At 41.3% G+C, this 21825-nt stretch overlaps 6 protein-coding genes across 6 annotated transcripts; 4 read left to right on the plus strand and 2 right to left on the minus strand.

Annotated features, from left to right (window-relative positions):
- Nucleotides 1–2968: 2968 nt before the first annotated feature.
- Nucleotides 2969–8428, plus strand: PKNH_1202100 (conserved Plasmodium protein, unknown function; the record flags this gene model as incomplete). Its single annotated transcript, XM_002260038.1, has 1 exon — nucleotides 2969–8428. One exon carries the CDS (start codon nucleotides 2969–2971, stop codon nucleotides 8426–8428), a length of 5460 nt encoding a protein of 1819 aa, XP_002260074.1.
- Nucleotides 8429–9317: 889 nt separating this feature from the next.
- PKNH_1202200 (translation initiation factor eIF-2B subunit gamma, putative) lies at nucleotides 9318–12275 on the plus strand (the record flags this gene model as incomplete). The annotated part of the gene is made up of 10 exons (XM_039113802.1): nucleotides 9318–9710; nucleotides 9877–9937; nucleotides 10094–10422; nucleotides 10529–10580; nucleotides 10741–10871; nucleotides 10998–11099; nucleotides 11396–11476; nucleotides 11643–11712; nucleotides 11857–11990; nucleotides 12189–12275. The coding sequence occupies 10 exons, from the start codon at nucleotides 9318–9320 to the stop codon at nucleotides 12273–12275; spliced, it is 1440 nt and encodes a 479-aa protein (XP_038969791.1).
- A 1435-nt stretch (nucleotides 12276–13710) lies between these two features.
- Nucleotides 13711–15457, plus strand: PKNH_1202300 (RNA-binding protein, putative; the record flags this gene model as incomplete). The annotated part of the gene is made up of 2 exons (XM_002260040.2): nucleotides 13711–13808; nucleotides 14029–15457. 2 exons carry the CDS (start codon nucleotides 13711–13713, stop codon nucleotides 15455–15457), a joined length of 1527 nt encoding a protein of 508 aa, XP_002260076.2.
- A 746-nt stretch (nucleotides 15458–16203) lies between these two features.
- PKNH_1202400 (conserved Plasmodium protein, unknown function) lies at nucleotides 16204–17085 on the plus strand (the record flags this gene model as incomplete). The annotated part of the gene is made up of 2 exons (XM_039113806.1): nucleotides 16204–16776; nucleotides 16915–17085. 2 exons carry the CDS (start codon nucleotides 16204–16206, stop codon nucleotides 17083–17085), a joined length of 744 nt encoding a protein of 247 aa, XP_038969792.1.
- A 165-nt stretch (nucleotides 17086–17250) lies between these two features.
- On the minus strand, nucleotides 17251–18828 carry PKNH_1202500 (GTPase-activating protein, putative; the record flags this gene model as incomplete). The annotated part of the gene is made up of 1 exon (XM_002260042.1): nucleotides 17251–18828. The coding sequence occupies one exon, from the start codon at nucleotides 18826–18828 to the stop codon at nucleotides 17251–17253; it is 1578 nt and encodes a 525-aa protein (XP_002260078.1).
- A 481-nt stretch (nucleotides 18829–19309) lies between these two features.
- On the minus strand, nucleotides 19310–20917 carry PKNH_1202600 (WD repeat-containing protein, putative; the record flags this gene model as incomplete). The annotated part of the gene is made up of 4 exons (XM_002260043.1): nucleotides 19310–19353; nucleotides 19523–19642; nucleotides 19867–20678; nucleotides 20877–20917. The coding sequence occupies 4 exons, from the start codon at nucleotides 20915–20917 to the stop codon at nucleotides 19310–19312; spliced, it is 1017 nt and encodes a 338-aa protein (XP_002260079.1).
- Nucleotides 20918–21825: the final 908 nt, after the last annotated feature.

Consider the following 21825-nt stretch of genomic DNA (forward strand, 5'->3'; position numbering starts at 1 on the left):
AAAGGCGAAGTCCCCTTTCTCCGTTTTATGTTTTCTTCCCTGCCTTGTGTTTCAGATCGGTTCTTTTTTTGAGCCACTGATTTGGCTTTTATTTTATTATTTTATTATATTATTTTATTATTTTATTTTTTTATTTTATTATTTTATTATTTTATTTTTTTATTTTATTATTTTATTTTATTATTTTATTTTTTTGGGGGGGGAGGATTCACCAATAAGGGAGCAGAACTACAAGTGTGTCCCTCTCATTCTGCTGTGCTTCGCCCCCCTTCCGTGTACCCTTTTGGCACCTGCTTATATACGCAAGCGTGTGAATTTTCCCTTAATTTTCAAGCGCATGTGCGCCGAATGCCTCGCATGCACAAGTGGAGACGCTTTCGTCGGGAACCACGCGCAAGAGTCGTGTGCGCGAGCGCAAAAAAGGTGCAAGCAAATGTGCCAACTGATGTACAAACGAATGCGTCAACTGATGTACAAACGAATGTGTCAACTGATGTACAAACGAATGTGTAAACGAATTGGGCTGAGATAAAGACTTGCATAAATGTGTATCTGTAAAGGCACTAGGGGAAAGCGGTGTCAGAACGGATTAAGGGGAAGAGCTTCACTTGCTGGACGAATGCTTCTGCCCCATTCGTGATTGCCCTCCTCTTGCGGTTTTTAACCACTGCGCAAATCCCTGGTGATTAAAGAATAGGGCGGCTTGCGAAAAAAACATGTTATGACAGGCACAAGTAGGGAATCCGCGAGAGGTGCGATAAACTGCTTTCAAATGGTGTTGATTCGTCGGAGGGGTTAATTGACGGTTGGTTATTTCAAGGGGGAATAAGTATACAATGGAGGCACGTTGCAGGTACACACGACAGGTGCATAATACAGGTGCATGCTCTTGTGCGTGCATACCCCTTTGGTTCACATTGAGAACTCTTCTGGCTTAGTGCAGAGGACTCTATCAAAAGGATGCGGAATGGCCTTTGCTCGACAAGCCTTCCGAAGGGGCAATCGCATGGGAGTGTCACACGTTGCTGGAAATGGTGACTCGTACAGGTGTACAAGGTTAACAAGGAGGGAAAAAAAAAAAAAAAATTCCCTTAAGTTTATTCACATATTTTAAAATGTCTAGCAGGAGTACAACTCCATTGTGTATCTCCTTTTTCCTTTTAAGCATGTAACAACACAAGGGTGCAAAGACGGAAGGTATCATCCTCATGGGTCATTTTGTTAAGCGACAAAGAGATTACAAAAATGTACGTTGTAAGAATTGTATTTTATTAAAAAAAAAAAAAAAAAAAAATCTATACAAAGTGGTAAATTTAGCATGTCCAAACTAAAAAAGGTATAGGGCGAGGAAAGAATACATGATTAAGCACCATCACACTACCCCAAACAAAGCGATGTAGTACATAATATAGTACAACTTAAAAGTGGAGCTGACGAGTTGTATCTTTTTCTATTGGTTCCATCGTGCAGCGTCATTTTTTTTTTGCTCCCATTCGGCTCACAACTCTGTTCTCTTTATTTCCGTTCTTGATACTTCTTTCAAGTGAACAGGAAAGTGACGCGCAAAGATTAACACTGCTGACAAAAAAAAAAAAGGATGTAGGGTTGCATGCTTTGGGCACAAGTAAGTATTCTCCTATTTTGTCCCTTTTGTAAAAATGTAAAATATGACCCGTTCAGGTGAAAAAGAAGAAGAAGAAAAAAAAAAAACAAAACAAAAACAGCTATATTTGGCTACATTTCCTCACATGTGCCTAATTTATCGCGCTTTTTTTATGACCTGTTCAGATAAAAAAAAAAAAAAAAAAAAAAAAAAAAGGAAAGGAAAATATAAACATGTAGGCATATTTTTTTCCCCCCGCCAATGCTGCGATTTTCCCTTTTGTGTGTTTTACGTTTTCTCCGCCACTTGTTAAATCAACATTTAAGTGTTTGGCACTTTGGAGTGTATTGCAGAAGGGCTATATATCTGTAGCTCTTCCTTTTATTAACTTCTATTATAAGGAAGATACTTGCATAGGCTCTTCGCTTTTTTTTTTTTTTTTTTTTTTTTTTTTTTTTTGATACACTTCGGGCGTCACAACATCGATAGACACGAAATTTCGGTTATAGGGGGTGGCAAGCCGGCGCGAGGGGCTTCATCCAGGAAGGAACTGGAAATGCATTTTTGCGTGAACGATTGCGCTCTGAGCCTATAAACGTAATTGAGAAGCGACAAAGCTGCGTAGCACCGTAGCTGTAACTCTGCTTGGCCTCGGAAAAGCAGATTTTCCCCGCGGGCAGATAAAAAGACACGGAACAAATTGGCCAATCTTACCCGCGATTACGTGACTTTACAGGAAAAAAAAAAAAAAAAAAAAAAAAACGTATGTGGGGAGGTTCACCCCACTGCGCGTTTTCTAAACATACAAGGGGAAAGGGCAACGTATCAATGAGAGCGTAGATGAGTGACCCCTGTCCGCAAACATTTTCATACGCTCTCGCATCAACCGGGCAACATACATTTATGTATGTGCGTACGCACACGAGTGCGGAACCCCCCTCTCCATATTTACAAATAGCTAACTTGAAAAGAAGTAATCCGCATTAAGCGCTGAAAATACATTTGTATTTCTGCAAATAGCGAGCTGCCTTAGCAGATAATGAGGCATGTCACCCACACAACATGCATTTCGCCGCAAGCACGTTCTTAAAAAAAAAAAACACACACACACACATACACACACGAGCGTACACACGTTAACTTGTGAGCATCCTCCTACGTGGTTACCATTGCGAGGAAGGGCAAAATTTATATAGTGTGGAGCAGATCATCCATCGGACCATCACCTCCCATGCAGTGAATACAAAATCAGGGTAACATCGCCAAGAAAATACACAGAGAGAGAAAAACAAAAACGACAACGGTAACACCGTTCTCCCTTTTTTTTTTTTTTTTTTTTTTTTTTTTTTTTTTGCGTATGTAAAAATGAATTGCCAACACGATGATCCATTGGGAAGCAACGGTGGTGGTGCAAAGTCCAATTCCTTTATGAACAGTTACGAAAGTCTCAACATATCTAAGAACAGCTCCGCTGAAGAAATTGCCGAAAAATACTTAAGGAGTAAATTGAGCTTGGATTTTAAGAACATTGGCAAGGCAAGTTACAATGCCAGTGGAGGTGCTCACAGGAACTTTTATCGGGGCAGGAATGTAGGGGAAAATTCCAACCATGGCAGAACGGAGAATGATCAGGGGGGTCATCTTAACGTTGCGGGCGGTCAGACAAGCTATCGTAGTAGAGCGAATGAATATCCTCGGCCTGAGCGGAAGGCGAACCCTAACCCGACCTATGATAGCCACTTCAATAACGTGCCGATCTTTTCCGAGACCAGGAACACTAACAGCGGCGCCGCCGGCAATCTCCACTATAACACCTACTCTCACCAAAATGATCAGAGTAGAGGGTACACAAATTCAGTTTCGTTGTCAAATAATATGACAAATTTTTTTAGCTCCACAAATTCGGCTAGTCCAACCGATTTTACACACCTCAGCAAATTCAAAGAGGAAAAAAATAACAGCTACTATGTGGAAGAGCAGTTTTTGAAGTTTGGCCAAAGTGCCTCGAAAGCCGGGCCCGACGGAGATTCCAACAAGGGTACTCACATGAATAGCATTGATGAACTGCTTAAGAAGTATGGAAGTAGCGGCACCGACGGGGACATCAATATGGGTGTGAACATCGGTCCACATGTCGGTGCACACGTCGGTGTGAACTTCGATATGGACATCGACGTGGAGCGCAGTGCAGGTAGTAACACACAGGCACAGCGCAGATTGGGGGGAGATGTAAATCCCATTTTCCATCGCCCAGCCAGGAGGAAAAATTCGGAGGGAATGAAAATTAGAGCCTCCTTCATGAACAAAGCAGAAGATACAAGTGGAGTCGGCCTCGGAAGGGAGAGCAACAAGAGTTACTACCCCAACCGGATGAACAGATTTGTTCCAGACATCTCCCAAGGTAGTAGTAAAAAAAAAAATTTAATGCAAAGAAATAAAGATTATGTACATTACCTCAGCAACCGAAATAGTTTCCTTAAGAATGAAGTGTCAATTAAAAAAGATTTAAGAAAGAAGAAAGGTCTTCCCGGCAAGTTGGAAAATACGTACTTGAGGAGAAAAACTAACATGGATGGGATCAAACGACACGGGTCCCTTTTTAGCTCTGTTCTCAGAGGTTACCAAAGTAGATGCAACAATGATAACGATCTTCATAACAACATTAACATTTTTAACAACAGCCATGTTGAGGCTTCACAGAATAACAATACTTACAGGCGGATGGTAGAGGAGGAAAATTCCAACTTGAGGAATAGACACAATGAAAATGGAAGTTGCTTTTCTGTAAGTAAATCTGGACACTCTGATCATATTGGCAATAGCGCCATCAACATGAGTTTCTTCAAATCGACCTACTCCGAGTCGAGCAAGCTTGTAGATTTGCCTGTGAATGGATGCACAAGTAATAGTAACAGTAGGGGTGTCAATATCCAACTAAATACTCTAACAAATGACAGTTCAGATCTGATATCTCTGGGGACGACAAATCCAGGAGGTGAATTATTAACCACTAGTTCTCACATATCAGCATTGCATCCTAGTAAGGACAAATCCATTCATTACAATGATTTAAGTAGCAATGCAGAAATATACGGTGCGCTCTATGTTGACGGTGGAACGAGTTCCATGGTTAGACACACCACGGTGAGGGGAGAACATAATGATGAGCACATTCCTCGTTCTATTTCCCAGGGGGATGGATATCATGAGAAGGCAAACACCAGTGTATATGAGAAGAAGTTACCCCCCACGGGTGACTACTTCGTAAGAAGTGATGAAAGGGTTCCCATTAGGAACTCCAACCAGAGCAACATACGTAGTGGTAGCGGTGTTGCTAGTATCCAGGGGAGGGGCTCAAGCCAGGGGGAGTTTCTCGGATTTGTCTCCGCTAATTTAGTCAGGTCAGAGGGGGAGAAGAACTTCCTCCATCCTTTGTACTTTTCAGAAAAGAAACTACTTAACATATTCAACAATAAGCTGGAAAATAATAATATGCTGAGTAGTAATGTAAGCATATACAGTGGAGGGAAGAGAGAGGGAAGTGTCCAAAACTGTAGTGAAAAAATATCAACCCAGAACAAAATAGCCCATGGGGCTATGCTAAAAAGTGGAATAAGTTATAGAGAAGCACTCCCCTGTGTTGTGTCAAAGGAAAAAAAAAAACACATGAAGCAAGTTGGTAGTATACATACTTATGAAGACTACTTGAAGTACATCACAGAGTCAATCAATGGAATTCCTATAAGTATTAAAAATATAGATGTGTTGCTCGCCTTGGCATTGTACTCTCTAACTTCCGAGATGAATGGAAACACAGACACCAGCGAAATTCCAGAACAAGTCCTCATAAAGTTGCTCAACAAAATTCTGTACTGCTTAAATTTAAAGACTTGCTTGCTTAAGGATACCCTGGGGGGGAAACCCGGGGATAGCAACAAGTACTACTATATACAGATTAGAAAAAATGAGGAAGGAGGAGATAATGTTGGGCAAGAGAAGGAAGAGGAAAAGGGAGAAAATATAAAGGGAGAAAATATAAAGGGAGAAAATACAAAGGGAGAAAATACAAAGGGAGAAAATACAAGGGGAGAAAATACAAAGGGAAATTACCTTGAAAAAGGGATTAAGACAGTAGGTACAGGTGAAAATACGAAGAGGAACCCTTGTGACCACCCGAACCAAGTCAGCTTGTTCACCTTGTACAACAAACGGATCGTATTGGAGAAGAAGGACCAAGTGGAGACCACAGATGAAAATCCCAAAGGAATCCTTCAAAACCAAAGAAACTTTTGTCAGGATAGCAATTACAAAAAAAAATGTTTCTACCTTGGTGAAAATATGAAAATAATTACCCTCGTAGAAATATTAAAAATAGCTTGGTGTTTATGTGTGTTGAAAAAAAACGTGCAGTATGTAGATTTGTTGAGGATTCTATACAAGGAGGTCGAATGCATGAAACTGTCCAATGAATTCGTCTTCTGTATCAGTTATCTTTTTAAGTATTGCAACATAATACACTTGGAAGATTGCAAATCTCAATTGACCAGACATGTGCATCTAGGAGTGGAAGATAGTACCAATGAGAACCTGTGCATGTATCTACATCTGCTTCACATGTGTAGTGCATATGACAAGCGATTCATAACACCCACTCATAGGAAGAATATCGATAGGGTTGTATCTTACTTTTATGACAGGGTAGAGAACATAAGCTTGTATGCTTGCACTAACATCCTGTGTGCCTTATCCAATTTAAATGTTAAAAATGAGCATTACCCCTATTTCTTTCACAAGATACTTAACTACTTTCGAAGTAATGTTAAGAAGATCACCAAGTGTGTCTTGTTGGTTCATATTCTGTGGTCCTTGTGCATGATAGAGTTCTGTTGCACTGATTTTTTCAAGGATCTGAGTGAGTACATTATTAGCATTTTGCACTTCCTACCTTTAGGGGAGTTCATTACCATCTCATGTTGCTTCAGCTGTCAGAAAATGCTTATCATCAAAAATTATTTCAATAATGTTAGGAAGACAGTGGATGGAACATCGGAACATCGATTCGGGATCACCGCTTCGAATGAGAGGGAGTACAGTGCATACGAGCCTGTCATCGCTGAGTATTACACGCACAGAAAACTCTTTCCCTACTGCTTCTACCACCGACCTGTCTCTCATGCACTCGTCTTTAAGATTCTGGCGCATGGGTTCCTGCACTATGAAGAGCGCGACAGTGTGAAATGTCCAACCGGGGAATTTACTATGGACCATACTGATCGAAGCGATGTGAGAAGGAAAACATGTAGGAGTCTGAGTGTAGAAAACAGGATGAGTGAATCCCCATCCGGTGCACATGATTCCAGTGTACAGAATTCCCGTTTTAACAGTTCCAATATTTATAGAGCGGGTGGAACTGGTGGCGTCAAAACAATTGCTCATCCCAGTGGAGAAACGAGGAATGAGGTACCGAAAAACAGGTATCCGAAAAAAATGAATGAGAAAAAAAAAATAAAAGAATATTATAAAATGTATGATCACAATAACAAGTATGAATTTGCGTTGAATTCCTGTGAAAGAATTCTTTTCGAGAACCTGCTTGAAGATTGTTGCAATAATTTCGAGCACCTAATGTCTAACAACCTAGTTGAACTATTGTTTACTCTATGTACGCTGAATCTAGATAGATCGAAGATTGTTAAAATAGTAGTAAGAAAAATTGATTGCGCTGTCTTTGAGCAGAATTATGATCAAGCAGTGAAGAAGAAAAAATATATACATAAGGATTTAACCGAAGACGAAAAACAAAACGAAAGAAACGACCTCATTATCCTTAACTATATTTATAACAAATATGTACAGGAGAACAGTTATACCATGGGGAAGAATGATATCGACGAGGGGTTCCTTCAAATGGTAGACAATGTATACTTCTGTAGGTACATCAAAGACGACTTGTTTCTACGTGTCATTAAAACAAGCAAAGGGATAGTAGAGAGAACCACCACAGGTGCATTTTCCAAACTCAGAAATATTTTAAATGCAGCCACGGTGAGTAGAGACACCGGAGACAGTACCGGGTACGTAGGAAAAAACAAATCAGAGAAAGAATATATCCTTACGGAGGTAGAAAATCTGTCTGACTCGCATCATCATGGTATAGATACAAGTGGCGAATTGATGGGAGGTACACAAGAGAGAAACTTCGGGGGGAATATCTCCAAGGAAATGAGGGATAATCCTACTGTCACTAAAAATGGAGTGACCGATAGACACCAGCAAGGAGAAAACATGCAGATGGATGAGAAGTTGGTGGAGCGACCCGATGAAGTAGAGGCCTGTAATAGTGGAGGAGAGTACATACGTGAGGAGGTGGACCTTGTGGGTGATACACCCAAACATCTAAGCAAGTTCAAAGAGAACCTAAAGAACACATACGATACAGCCATTTCATATTGCAACAAGCGGACCAATCATCTTGGGAAAGGAACTTCCCCCAATAACAGTGGGGGTATATCAGACAGGACACTAGAAAATGGAAACCCACAAGAGAAAGAACACCTTTTAAATAACGAAATTTACGAACATATAGTTTCGAAGAGAAATATAAAAAATATTATCAAGAGACATAAGAAGGGGATGGTTGAGAAGATTTTCTCCTTTTCATCATCATGTGGTGACAACACTGCTTTCCAAGTCAGTACCTGCGATCGGGCAAAGGAGAAACACAACAACTTCCATTTTTACAGAACGTTTATTTTGCTAATTCAGCTTTCTGCGCTTTCGCTCCTTTCCTTCGTCGTCCTCTTTGTGTACACTTCGCTCAGGTAGTTGTGCGGGCTAGGCGCTTGCTTGCCAGTTGGTTGATAGTTGCTTGCCAGTTGGTTGACAATTGGTTGCCAGTTGGTTGACAATTGGTTGCCAGTTGGTTGATAGTTGGTTGCCAGTCGGTTGATAGTTGGTTGCCAGTTAGTCTTCCGCTTTTTTCTTCACCATCCAGTTTACGTTCTCCTCTTTTGTACACCCCGTTTGCACAGCGCATTCACGTGTATGCACGTCTACCTGGATGCCTCGTGCCCAACTGTCTCCTGGCGATGATTCTGAAACATACATCCCTTTTTTTTTTTCTTTCTTTCTCTTTCCTTCCCATTGGTATTTTTTTTTTTTTTTTTTTTTTTTTTTTCTGAGTTTGTTGGGAGAGCCAAAGGGAAACTCGCGGCGCATTGCATCTGATGGTGCCCACTAGTTCTTTTTTTTTTTTTTTTTTTTTTTTTTTTTTTTCCGCTCCTTCAACGGGCGATTTCAACGAGTGATTACTTTTTTCCCGCGTGCCCCACATTGTGCGCAGTATAGAGGAGTTAAAAGTATCTGTGCATAAGGACGTGCAGTTATTATTCCTTTTTACTATTGTTATTTTTATTGTATTTTTTTTTCTTTCTTTCTTTCTCTTTTTTTTTTTTTTTTTTTTTTTTTTTTTTTTTTGTTCCCTTAGAAGGTATAAAGAAGCCCCATTCTGGCGATTCAAAAGGGAAGCACAAAATGGGGTGAATTTGTCCGAGGGTTTTTTTTTTTTTTTTTTTTTTTTTTTTTTTCACCAACTTGAAGATACCTCTATTGGATACATTTTTTCCGTCCTCGGCCTTGAGGGCCTTTTGCTGCCCTTCGTCCCTTCTCCATTTTTTCTGTTTTTTCGGTTTTTTCCGTTTTTCCAGTAACGACAATGCAGTCGGCAAATTCCAGCAACGCGAAAGTACCAGTAGGTACTTTCGTTGAATTTCAAGTGATTGTTTTGACGAATGATGAGAACCACTTTGCTAGTGACTTGTGCGAAGGGACTTGCAAGGGGCTCATCAAGATAAGTAATCGCCCCATGATCTACTACATCCTGAGGAACCTAATTGAACAGAAGTTAAAGTACATCACCATCGTTGTGAATAGCAAGTATTACGATGAGATGGTCAGTTATGTGAATGAGACATTCCCGGAGAACCACAAGGTGGACGACAAGAAGAGCATGGCCGGCTACTTCATCGACGTGGAGCCATACACCTCGAACAATAACGAAGAGCTAGGGCCCATCCAGTGCCTGCTGCACATTCGCCACAGGATAAAGGTAGGCTTCATTAATTTGTCTGAATGCGTGTGAAGCTATTCTAAGTAGGGACACGGGATTGATGCGTCCTGTACGTTGCCGTGAAATCCTCCTTATGAGCGCTCCATACGAAGACACTCTCATTTTTTTTTTTTTTTTTTTTTTTTTTTTTTTTTTTTCCTATCAGTCTGACTTTATCGTCGTTAACTGTGATATCGTCGGGTTTGTCGATTTCCATTCCTTAGCAAGTAAAATTTCACCCCCTTGGTGGAGTGTGCCGAGTCGTTCCGCCCCCACACACCGTTACTTATTAATAGATATAAATGTGAGCGAGTGTATCCATCCGTTGTATCCCCCCCCCATTGGCATTTTTTTTCACCCTCTTCCTTCCAACCCTTATGCAGACTTATTTCGAGGCGAAAACGCCATCTGCGCGTTGCTCCTACTGGAAGAGAACCAAACAGACAACGAGAACAAGAAGCAGAAAAGGGAGGACGAGTTACTAAACTTAGAAAACAACATCTGGGTATGCATAGACAAAAATAGTAAAGTCGTTAGTATAAAGGATTCCTTATCTATGAAGCAGAGTGGGAGACTTAAGATCAGTAAAATAAATTTAACTGCGCATAGAAATTTCATTCTCAAAACGGATTTGCTGGATAGTCACGTCTATATTTTTAAGAACTATGTCTTGGACATTATGGACCACAAGACCAACTTCACTAGCATTAAGGTGGGTGCAACTCGTGCAGCGATGATCAATGCACGTTCTACCTGCCCACTGGCAACCTTCACCGCAACATTTTTTTTTTTTCCACCCACATCATTTACCCATACAGTATGATCTCATACCCTACCTGATCAAAATTCAGAATACACGTAGAGCAGCGGGTAAGCAGGAGAAAAAAAAAAAAGAAAAAAAAAAAATTTTGAACAGCCCGTTTTAGAGCTATGTCCAACCACTCCATCCTTATGTTCATCCCTGTGTTAGTCGCTGAGAGTTAACATTCCCATGTGGACGACTTCACCATTTTTTTTCTCCCCCGCGCAGAGTACTACTCCAAATCAGAATTCAAATTTAACATGTACAAAACGTTGATTAATAAGTACGAAGGAGGAGAGGACAACGATGTGTCAGAACAGAAGGAGGGAGCCATCGCTCCACATGGAACCCTCGACCAGGTACTGACCCCACCAGCGCTAAAAAAAAGAAACATAGTAGCAAATAGGAAGACATGCATCTTATGTAGCAGTTTCACATCTCATCTGCCTTTACCCAACCCCCTTTATCTTCCTAATCTCTCACAGAAGGAAAATATAGAAAGTGTCGTCTGTTACGTGCAACCCAAATCCAATGGGTTCTGCCAGAGGATAAACAGTCTACCGAACTTTATCAAGGCCAACATGTTGGTAAGCATGGGAGAGCGAGAAGGGTACAGCTCATGGCACATCCTTCTCCATATCGTTGCGTCATTGCCCCGTTACTTATACACATGTACCTGTGTACGCATGTACACTATGTGGCACGCACGTTTTTACGCACGTTTTTACGCATGTTTTTACGCCTATTTTTACGCCTATTTTTACGCCTATTTTTACGCCTATTTTTACGCCTATTTTTACGCGTGTTTTTACGCGTGTGTGTATGTGCCCAGGTCAACCCACTCATTAAGCAACGAAAATTCGCCTTCCCCCTCCCCCCCCAGTTCTGCGTCTCCAGGCACGAGCAGTTGAAGAACGTGCTGCCCCCCTACTGCTTCTTCCTAATGAGTGATAAGAACCAGTCGGTAGGTTTGCGTACCCGCGGTATCGTCAACATCGTATGTGTGACATGCCCACTGCTACACATCACCACTTCATTCCGCTCCGTTGCCTCTTTTTCTCATTTTATTTCACTTCCCATTTTTTCTTCCTTTTTTTTTTTTTTCTTGTGGGGCCCGCTCCATCTTTCAGTACAAGGACTGCATAATAAGTAGCCAATTTGAGCACGAAGAAAATGTCATTCTCAAAAAATCTGTCTTGGGTAAGCCCTTTTTCCCCTGGGAGCAGTGCCCGTTCAGGAAAGTGTCTACCCCCCCTCCCCCCCCCTGTAATTAATACACTTCACACATGCGTAATCTATACCCACCCACCCCCCCACGCACTCCTCCACTAAAAAAATAATTAGGAAAAAACGTAAGGATAAAAAAAAACTCCTCCGTTAACAGAAGTATTTTCATGGATAACATAATTATCAGTGAGAATTGCCACATACAGAACTCCATCATTTGCAAAAACGTTGTTATCGAAGATAATTGTAAGGTGAGTAAAGTGTGCCACAGATCACCTCTAGTTTGGGTCTTCTGTGGTGTAGGAGTGATCTCTCTCCCCTGGCGTATGAGCAACATATACGAACACCAATGGGCATGAAATGCATTATCCAACAAAGCGTATTACCCCCCGTATACCGCTCAATAATTTCCTCCTTTTTTTTTTTTTTTTTTTTTTTTAATTCCTCAGTTGGTTGACTGCATAGTACGTGAGAACAGTGTCATCGAAAGGAATGGCATCTTCGAGAAGGAAACCCTACCTTTGTTTATCTCCTAGCGGTGCCAAAATAAATAATAAAAAAAAAAAAGAAAAAAAAGGGCTCATACAATTCTTTTTTTTTTTTTTTTTTTTTTTTTTTTTTTTTGGAAAAAAACCCTCTGTCGTATTGAAACGCTACATAAATATGGCGGATGTTTGTCTTTTTCCCGAGCCTGTCTGTTTGTTCTTTTTGGCTCCACTTTTGCAATATGTTTTTTCTTTTTTTTTTCAATAAATATCATTACGTAATAAAACCATTGTTGGAAGGACTCCCTTTTCATTACCTCACCAATCCTCCTTCAAACTTCATCTCCGTCCATTTAATTATGAAAAAAAAAAAAAAAAAAAAAAAAAAAAAAAAAACGTGTGCGTTTAGTATCCTCACAGAGTGATGCCCTGGACTGGAAAAGGAGGAAGAAAAGAAAAAAAACATTCCCTTTTTTCTTTGTCATCCCCAGGCTGCATCCCCCATAGATGACACACCCACCTGTGTATAGTGATAAAAGCAAAATGTGGACTTAACACATGTGCCCATTCGTTTTATTCTCATGCAACGGCGTTGCTCGCTTTCCTACCAGTTAGTTATACATCACCATGGGTCGTGAGCGACTGCCTTCCCCAACTCTTTAAAGATTCATCCATAGGAACTTATGCCTCAGTGGGAGCGAAAAGAAAACATTTAAGTGTTAGCAACTTTTTTTTTTTTTTTCTTTTTCCAATGAATTGGTTTTGTGGGGAAAAAAAAAAAAAAAAAAAAAAAAAACACTTAGATGCCAGGCAATGGAGCACTTTAGGAAAAAATGGTAAAGTACTAACATAGTGTTAACACCCACCTGTTTATAAGTAATCCTATATATACCCCACTCCCTTTCGTGCATATTTTCCATGATATGTCGAAAAGTGGTTGAAGAATAGGCACCTCCAATTTCATCACATTGATAAGGGTACGTTTTATCATTAGAATTTCCGTGAGGGAGCGGGGTCTGGGAGGACGAGGTGCTGATGAGCTTTTACGGCCAAGAGACTTTCCTGTGGGTACTTTTTTTGAGAGGAAGTTGGCCCCAAGGATACGGTACATTTTATCTCTCACCATTTTCCCACCGCGGTCACAAAATTTGGCCCTTCCCGAACCGTTCTCACAATCACTTTTTCTTTTTTTGCAAAAGGGAAAAAAAAAAAAAAAAAAAAAAGGGGACTCCAACTGAATTTGAACTGCGGAAAGGAAGTATATATATATATATATATTTTTTTTTTTTTTTTTTTTTCCCTCCTATTGTCAGTTCTTCAACCATTTAATGTGTTCAATGCATCGCCGCGACATCGATGGTCGTTGAGTGGGTCTCCTGTGATTAGTCACTTTGCCGCGCAACCACGATACGGCGATACCGCCATACAGCGATAGCGCGTTTTCCCCTTTTTCTCTCTGCCTTTCTTTTGGCCTCCAATTGACCCAATGGAGTTTGAGACCACCAGAAGCAGGGGAGCTAAGTACCCATACGAGGCAAGCGACGATAGCAGGAGAGCTCCAAATGATGACAGAGGCGTGGAAAGGTAAGGAAGAGTACATAACATCACAGCGTTGTGTTGAACAGTATAATAATTCCTCCTCATGTTAGCGAGGTGTGGAAGCGTGCTACCCATCTCCGGAGGATGATAACATGGTGGTGGGCGAACAGAAAAACTTGCCGTCTCTGGAAGGGAGATTTCCCCACCGAACACAGGTTGCACCTACGAAAAGATTTCACAACTATCACACCACAACATCTTTCAGGTATCCACGGGAGAGACACAACTCGCCAAGGGCACGTAGAAGTAGGTCTCACTCATATCGAGGGAAAAGAAACTCAATGGAAAATCACGCAGGTGGCGACAGGTACCATATGGATGCAAGAGGAAGAAGAGAGAGGAGCCCAGACAGTAACCATCCCTCACGAGAGTCACACATAAAGAGGAGTGAAGACAATTCAATGGACGAAGCAAGGTGGCGGGTTAGGAGAGGAGAGCGTGATAATCGTGAAGATCGTGATGAGCGGTTAGAACGAGGGGAACGCCGCTCCTACCGCGGACACAGTGACAGTCGAGAAAGGAAGGAACGCCGAGAAAGGCGGGATCACAGAGACAGGAGAGAAAGACGAGATAGGGATGGAAGGAAAAGGAAGTCCAGTAGACTCAACCCGAATTTGTCTTCCTCCCATGAGCGCTCCAGGTCGAGGGAGAGGCGAAGAAGGAGGTTACAGGCAGAATGCATTAAAAAAGCAGGAGGATTTAAAAAGCTAGCTGACATGGAAGGACATGAAACAACGAGCGTTTTTTGGGATGGGTTCCAGTGGGTAGCGAAAACGAATCACTCATCTACCTCGCACTTAGATCCTGCAGTAATGAACTCCACGAGAAAATTGAGACGCCTATATTTTGGTAATTTACCTCTACATCTAGGATTATCAGAAAACGAATTCCAAGAAACTATCTGGGATGAGATGAAGAAAAGAAAGTTCTGTAATGACGATAACATCAATCCTGTTCTTTACGTTTGGTTTGCCAAAGACAAGGGTAACTATGGGTTCGTTGAGTTTTCCACTGTAGAGGAAACAGAGAGGGCTCTAACCATGGACGGTATGCTCTGTAGGGGGGTTGCGCTTAAGGTTTCCAGACCGAATGACTATTCCTCTACCAACACGATGAAGCATAACCAACCGTCTCTGCTGCAGAGCGTTGGCGCAGTGGCTAGTGGAGTGGCTACCGGAGTGGTTAGTGGAGTGGTTAGCGGCGGGGGTAGCGTGTACGGCAAGCCCCCCCCACCACCAGGCGCTCCCCCTCCATCCGTCCTGACGGGAGCAATGGACAACCAAAGTGACCTCGAAACCAAGTACCTACGCGTGCTAGAAATTGTTTCTGAACAGTCAATTAACACTGAAGATTATTCATCTATAGTGGAAGACATCAAGGATGGCTTTCACTCACAGGGAATAATAATCAACGCCATTTTAATAACCCCCAAGTATGCACACACAACCCCCTTCAGTGTAGGAGATGTTTTGATAGAGTTTGAAAACGCTTCTTCTGTGGACAGTAGCATTGCAAATATGTCCAACCGTAAGTATGAAGGAAGGATAATTAGAATGGAAAAGTTGGATGAAGCCACTTACGACATGCACGTCAAGCCCATCATCAGGGATCTTTATGAACAAAATGGGATATAGGGCCCTATCTATCATCACCGTGGAAAAATCCTCCGCTGAGCCTCTGGTTCTATCACGGTGAAAAATTACCAACGAACTTCTGTTCCTTTGTGAACATACTCGTCTTCAATTGTCTAGGAAATTCAGGCAACGAAGGTAAACTGATGACTCGGTTTTTCCCTGTTGCCACACAGCAAACAAAAAAAAAAAAAAAAAAAAAAAAAAAGACTAATGTTAACCCTCTCCCCTCTGTTTAGAAGTTTGTCCATGTCCCTAGGTGTGTGTTTATTCCTTCCATCTCTTTCTCTTCCTATTTATCTTTTTTTTTTTTTTTTTTTTTTTTTTTTTTTTTTGCACTTAATTTTTTTAGCTAGCTAACCAGCTTTTTTTTTTTTTTTTTTTTTTTTTTTAAATTAATTTTACGACTGCCAACTTGGATGAAATGTGTGAAATGTCACTCGAATGGAACGCCACTACGCAAAGGTGATGCAAAGCGGCAATGAGGAGCAGTGATATTTTATTACCTTTAAAAAAAGATGCGATTTTCCCCCTCTCTTGTGCAAAACGGCGTATAATAGATAGAGTACATCCATCAAGTGAGGAGGAAAACTGCCACATGTACTCCTAACCCGTGTCTATATGTCCATCTGCGCAACTGCAGATGGGCTGTGGGATTTTTCCCCCTTCCCATGGCGAAATTGCTTAACAAGACCTGATCGACTCACCACGCTTCATAAGTGCCGCGCAACCAAGTCAACCCCGGCAATATGAGCGAAGCGAAAAGGACGGTGCTCCTGGCGGAGAAAAAAAATGACGACGGATCAATCGCCGTAACGAACAAAAATATCCTCTTCAAGGAGTGCAAACATGCAAATGAATTCCGGGAGACATTTATCAACATTGAAACGGACTACAGTCTGGACAGTGAAAAAGAAAGAAACAACATCCCCCTGTTGAAGGTGTTTAAAAAAAAGTTAAGGGAAGAAAAGGCTTGCACTAGAGTATTGATCCTCTTCCAAACATCCAATGAAGAAAGTAAAAGGAATTGTGTCAAGGACCATCTGCTCAAGGTACTCCAGCAAGATTATAACCAAGCGATCACAGGTGTGTGTATCTTTGTCCACGTGTACTCCATCATGCTTCTAGAATCCATGGAAACGAAAAATGTATTTTCCTTTATGAAGCATCTAAAGGAGGTGGAGAATGTTTCAGGGGTGCAGGTTTTGTATTTCAGCGAGCTGAACAAGAAAAGCGTGACGGACCATTTCGCCTTCTTTGAGTACAATAAGGAACAGCCCAAGGGCGCGCCCCTCTCCGGAGAGCGCAACTATGTGGAAGAGGTGGGTTCTCAGGGTGCCCGCAAGTGCACACACACACACATAAGTGAACCATAATGACAGTATCTACGTGTTTGCCAAACAAACGCATGGCTCTACTAATGTGTACTCCTACCCAACTATATAACCTCCCCTCCGCAGGTCTGGGAGCTGTACATAAGTACCCTGCAGTTCTGTTGTCTCGTGAAAAACAGCTCAGAGCACCAGAGCATCTTCGAAAAAAACGAAAACATTAAAAAGAACTTGGCCCTTTTGCCCCACTTATATAGCGATGACGCGAGACAGTACGTGTGGACCGCTGACGGTAATTAGATAAGCTTGTGTGTGTGTATGGGGGGAAGGCACAAATGATGAAATGGAGTAGCCTCCCAGGAGTGGATGTACCACCTACGTTGTCAGAATTATATGTGATTGTTCCTACATAATAAGAAAATGTTCCACCCTTTATATGATTCTCTCCTCTTTTCAGAGTTCATCTCATTCTTCATGAAAGAGTTCCATCTTCCCGTGGACGACTTCTCCGACGACTTCCTGGACCTGTGACGGCGGGGTGGGAAGACATCGTTCCATCACCCCGTCCTTCTGATACCGCCTTACCACTTTGCCACTACGTGCGCGATATTCCGCAGAGAGGCGTGCAATGGTTTCTTCGGGTAGGTCCAGTCCCAGAGCTGTATCAATAAGGGGGTTCAGCTCGACGTGCCTAGACAGAACCTTTAACCTGTTCAGGATTTCCTCAAAGGATTCTCGCAGAATGGCCTCCTCCTGTAGCTTAAAATACGCCAGAGCCACTTTAAATAAAAACGAATGACCATAGATAAAAAAAAAATCCCAAATCCTAACTACGTAGATGATGCTAATACTGTAGGAGAAGAGAGTGACAAACCACTGGGAGGCAAACATACTCGAGTGTACGTTTTCCTTCCTCAGATGGAAATATATTTTTGGGAAGAATACAAGTAGTAGTTGGTCTAGGATGAACAAATCCTCATTTAGTAACGACATATCGGAAGAGAATAGATCATTCAGATGGTACTTCTCTATTAAAGCTACCAACATATAAAAAGCATCTTCTTCATTCATGTAAAGAATAAAAGTCGCCACGATAAATGCCATCCCTTGACAGTAACCCAAGCTTTTGTTATAATTACTGTAAGCCTTTAGAATATTAAATAATATTTGCTGACCTTGTTCATAATTATTTTTAAATAAAATGTGTTTGGGGTATGTCCTGTTCATATCTTTCTTGATTGTATTTTCGTATTGGTTAGTTATACTCAAGTAATATTGGTATGTACTACTATCTCTCTCATTTGTATGATTTTTTTCTGTGAGGTTAGTCTCCTTTCTGTATTCATATGACTGTACTAATATCTGCCATATGAAGCCTCTCAAGTGATCGGGCACTCCTTTCTTTACTTGTTCCTTTATGTAACCATCAAGATGCTTGCTCATGCAGGTAAAATAGTTTTTCTTTTTTTCAAGAGTGACTGTCCTTTTCTCCCACTGGGCGTCTCTGACATTTGTTTTTTCATCCTTCTGCTCACTCTTCACCGGAACGTTTTCTTCACCATTTGTACTCACTCCTCCCTTGGCATAGAATCTTCCACTGGATAAACATTTTTCCCTTCTATTTCCACTCTCTTTGCGCTCACCATGATCACCATTTGCAGGCATCGCACACTCCTTTATCGTTAGAAGTTTCCCCCTTTCCTTCCTACACATTATCGTGCTCTTCTTTTCAGTTTTTTTCAAATTAAAATAGTTATCGTACGATAAGGGGGGGGTCAAAAAGAAGGACAGTTTGCTTTTACCTGCATTGCCACTGCTCGGTGCCCTTTCCTTGCGGTCCACACTGAAGTTCGTCCAATCCGTTTGACCTCTTCCTCCTCCACCCTCGGTCTCTTTCCCTATGCCACCTGATGTTCCTGCTATTTCTTGTTGAATTAACTTCTTCAAATGAAAAAGCTCCATCTTCCTCTCATATATGCGGTTCCATATTCTGATTTTCTGGATGTCCTCCGCGAAGTTTCGAACCCTGTCGTTTGCTTGCATTTGTATCACCCCAGCAGGACAGGAGGAGGTGGTTACAATATGGGCGAGAAATTTACCCGCGGCAGCAGTTCCATCCGCTTGACGGGGCCTCGAATTGGAAGAGGCACAAAATGGGGACAGCTTCTGCTAACTATTGTTCAAACTGTTCAAATGAAGACACACACAGGGGTTGTGTCGAAGCGAATTCCGATTTGGTGGAGGAGTTAGCCAAAATGGGGAAAAAAAAAAAAAAAAAAAAAAAAGTCAGGTAAATAGCTTAAAAAAAAGAAAAAAAGTCAGGTAAAAATCTTAAAAAAAGAAAAAATGGTCAGGTAAATATCTGAATGATGGTGCAAAAGAGCTAAACACTGGTACAAACCGTCATCTTAAAAGCGGCTCAAAAAAAAAAAAAACACTTTCATGCGAGTTACACACTTTGTGGAGTTCTGCTATACCAAGCGAGGTATTCCTGCTACAAGCCACATGCCCTCTTTTATCTTCCTTAATTATCCTTCGGTATCTGCCAGATTAGGAGGTAATTGCTAGCTACGGAAGGGAAAAAAGGGAATTAACACACCAACTGGGGCTATGGCACGGGAAAATTATTCCCATCAGATATAATCACACACACATAAGGAAATAAGAAAAAAAAAAAAAAAAGAGAAAGAGAGAGAGAGACTTCCTCCTCGCGGAAAAAGTGGCCCGAAAAACTTACTCGTTACAAAAGCTACTCGGTTGTATATCCATTTTACAAACAAAACGTGGTTGTCAATTTTTTTTTTGCACACGGGGTTTCCCATTATGTCCCAGACGTGGAGGTTTCCATCTCTTCCGCCTTGACGAAAAGGAAAAAAAAAAAGATCACAGTGAAGGCGTAACCATGGTGCAATGGTTTCTTTGAATGTACGGCGCAACACTGTTGCGATGGAGAGGTGAAAGTGCTCTAGCAGGTATGGTCCCAAAGGGAACCTGTCTCTAAACGGGAAGATCACAAAACGAAGCACACAACGCTTGCTCATTTTCCTGCACACTTTTTGCGCATCGAACATGGGGCCTCACCGGAGAGCACATAATTCGAATCGAACGAATAAATCGGGTAGGAAGGTACAATGGACGAGGCCAGCGGAGAGTTGCTGTCGTAGAGGAAGCTGTACGAGTAGAGCACATCCCCTGTGTAGGCGTCCAACGTGTAAATGGAACCATCCTGTGTCGCTATAAGCATTTTCTTCTCATCGAATGAAAAGTCTATGTGTGTACAAACATTGTTATTTGCCGTAAGTTTTGTAACGTCAAAGTTTGCAAAAAATTCATCGTTGTAATCATCCGCAAAACAGCTGCATAGGTAAATCGCATCGGTGCTCACCGTATAGGCGTAGATAATGCCCGTCTTGTTGTAGCTAGCTATACAATGCTCATTGTTTACATTGGTCCTGTAAATAGTAGTTTTGTTCTTTATGTGTGTAACTACCAGTTCCTTACTCCTCAGCGCCACGATGAAAATGTGCGTGTCTGGATGCAAGACAAAGCTGTTCTCAACAATTTCGCTGAGAAATTCAAATACATGTATCACCTTCTTGTCAAGCAAATGGAAATGATATATTTTGCACTTTTTATTTTTCTCGTATGAACTGAAGAGGCATTCGTTCACTTGGCACTCTGTGCCAGAATCAGCACTTTCCTCCAATCCGCTTTTTAATAGCTTGATGTCATTAATTACTATGTCTTCAATACTGTATGTTAGTTTTTCTCTTTTTTCGTTCACATCGTAAATCTGTATCCCATTCTTCGTGTTCGTCGTAGCGATTAAGTTGTTAAGCAAATCTATGCTGGAGATGTACCCCTCATTTGGGAAGGATGCGTACAGGTCAAATCTTCGGGGGTGGCAGAAAAGGAAAAAAAAAAAAAAAAAATAGGCAGGTAGATGGATAGATGGGTGCATATAACTAGCTACATATGTGAAGTTTTATACCTGTTGAATATGACGCTGGTGATAGCAGCTAGGGTATTCAACAGGTATGACACTTCACATTAGTTGCCGAGCCTCGTGGGGTGCTCAGCCTCCTCCCTACCGTTTCATATGGACGTGGTCAATGCCACCTTCTTCACCCATTGTAAGTTCCTTTCCGTGTGTTAGATCGAGATAGTCGCTTGGTCGAAGGGGATTCTCCTATGTACACATGTACATCTAAGGGCATACTCTTATACTTCTATCCTCCAATAGTCGACGTCTGCAAAGTCACGTTGGTGCCTACGATCTTCTTGTCATTTTTTTTTTTTTTTTTTAAGTAGCACTGCGTGCTGGTAAGCGCGACTCGCCGTTGAATGTGCTCTTCATGCCTATACAGTTTCCCAACCCACCCAAAAAAAAAAAAAAAAAGAGAAAGAAGCAAAAGGAAAAAAAGGAAGAAAAGAAAAAAAATAAAAATAAAAAAAAAGTCACTTTCGCTTCATTTCTTAGTCATCTCCCAACATTATATATGTTATTTCACGAAGCAGGGCGAAATTCTCTTCTCGTGGCGCACATCATTTCCCCCCCCCTTTGGTGCAGTGCACAAATTTCATGTGCCTATCCGTGTACCATCTCAGTTTTGCAAAAAAAAAAAAAAAAAAAAAAGAAAAGAAAAAAAGAAAAAAAGAAAAAAAGAAAAAAAGAAAAAAAAATTCTTAATCTTTTGGTGAAAAGGATAAACTTGTTGGTTTATCTTATAGAGTATTTTTTTTTTTTTTTTTTTTTTTTTTTTTTCCATTTCAGCAGGGTAAAGCAATTGCTTGTTCATACGGCAAGTGATAGTTACAAGAAGATAACACGCTGCGCCCTCTTGTTCAAATCGACGGAGTTGTGTACATGTACAAAAGATATATCCATGTATACAGATATGAATACACTTGAACGTACGTACATATGTACGTAGTTATGCCGTGAACATTTCTCACGTTTTAGTAATTTCACGGATTTTCTTCCCACGCTTTTACGCTACAACAGGGGCGTGATGCGTTGTGTGTTCGGAGGTCCCTTTC

The sequence above is a fragment of the Plasmodium knowlesi genome (assembly GCF_000006355.2).
Source record: "Plasmodium knowlesi strain H genome assembly, chromosome: 12".
Taxonomy (NCBI): Eukaryota; Apicomplexa; class Aconoidasida; order Haemosporida; family Plasmodiidae; genus Plasmodium; species Plasmodium knowlesi.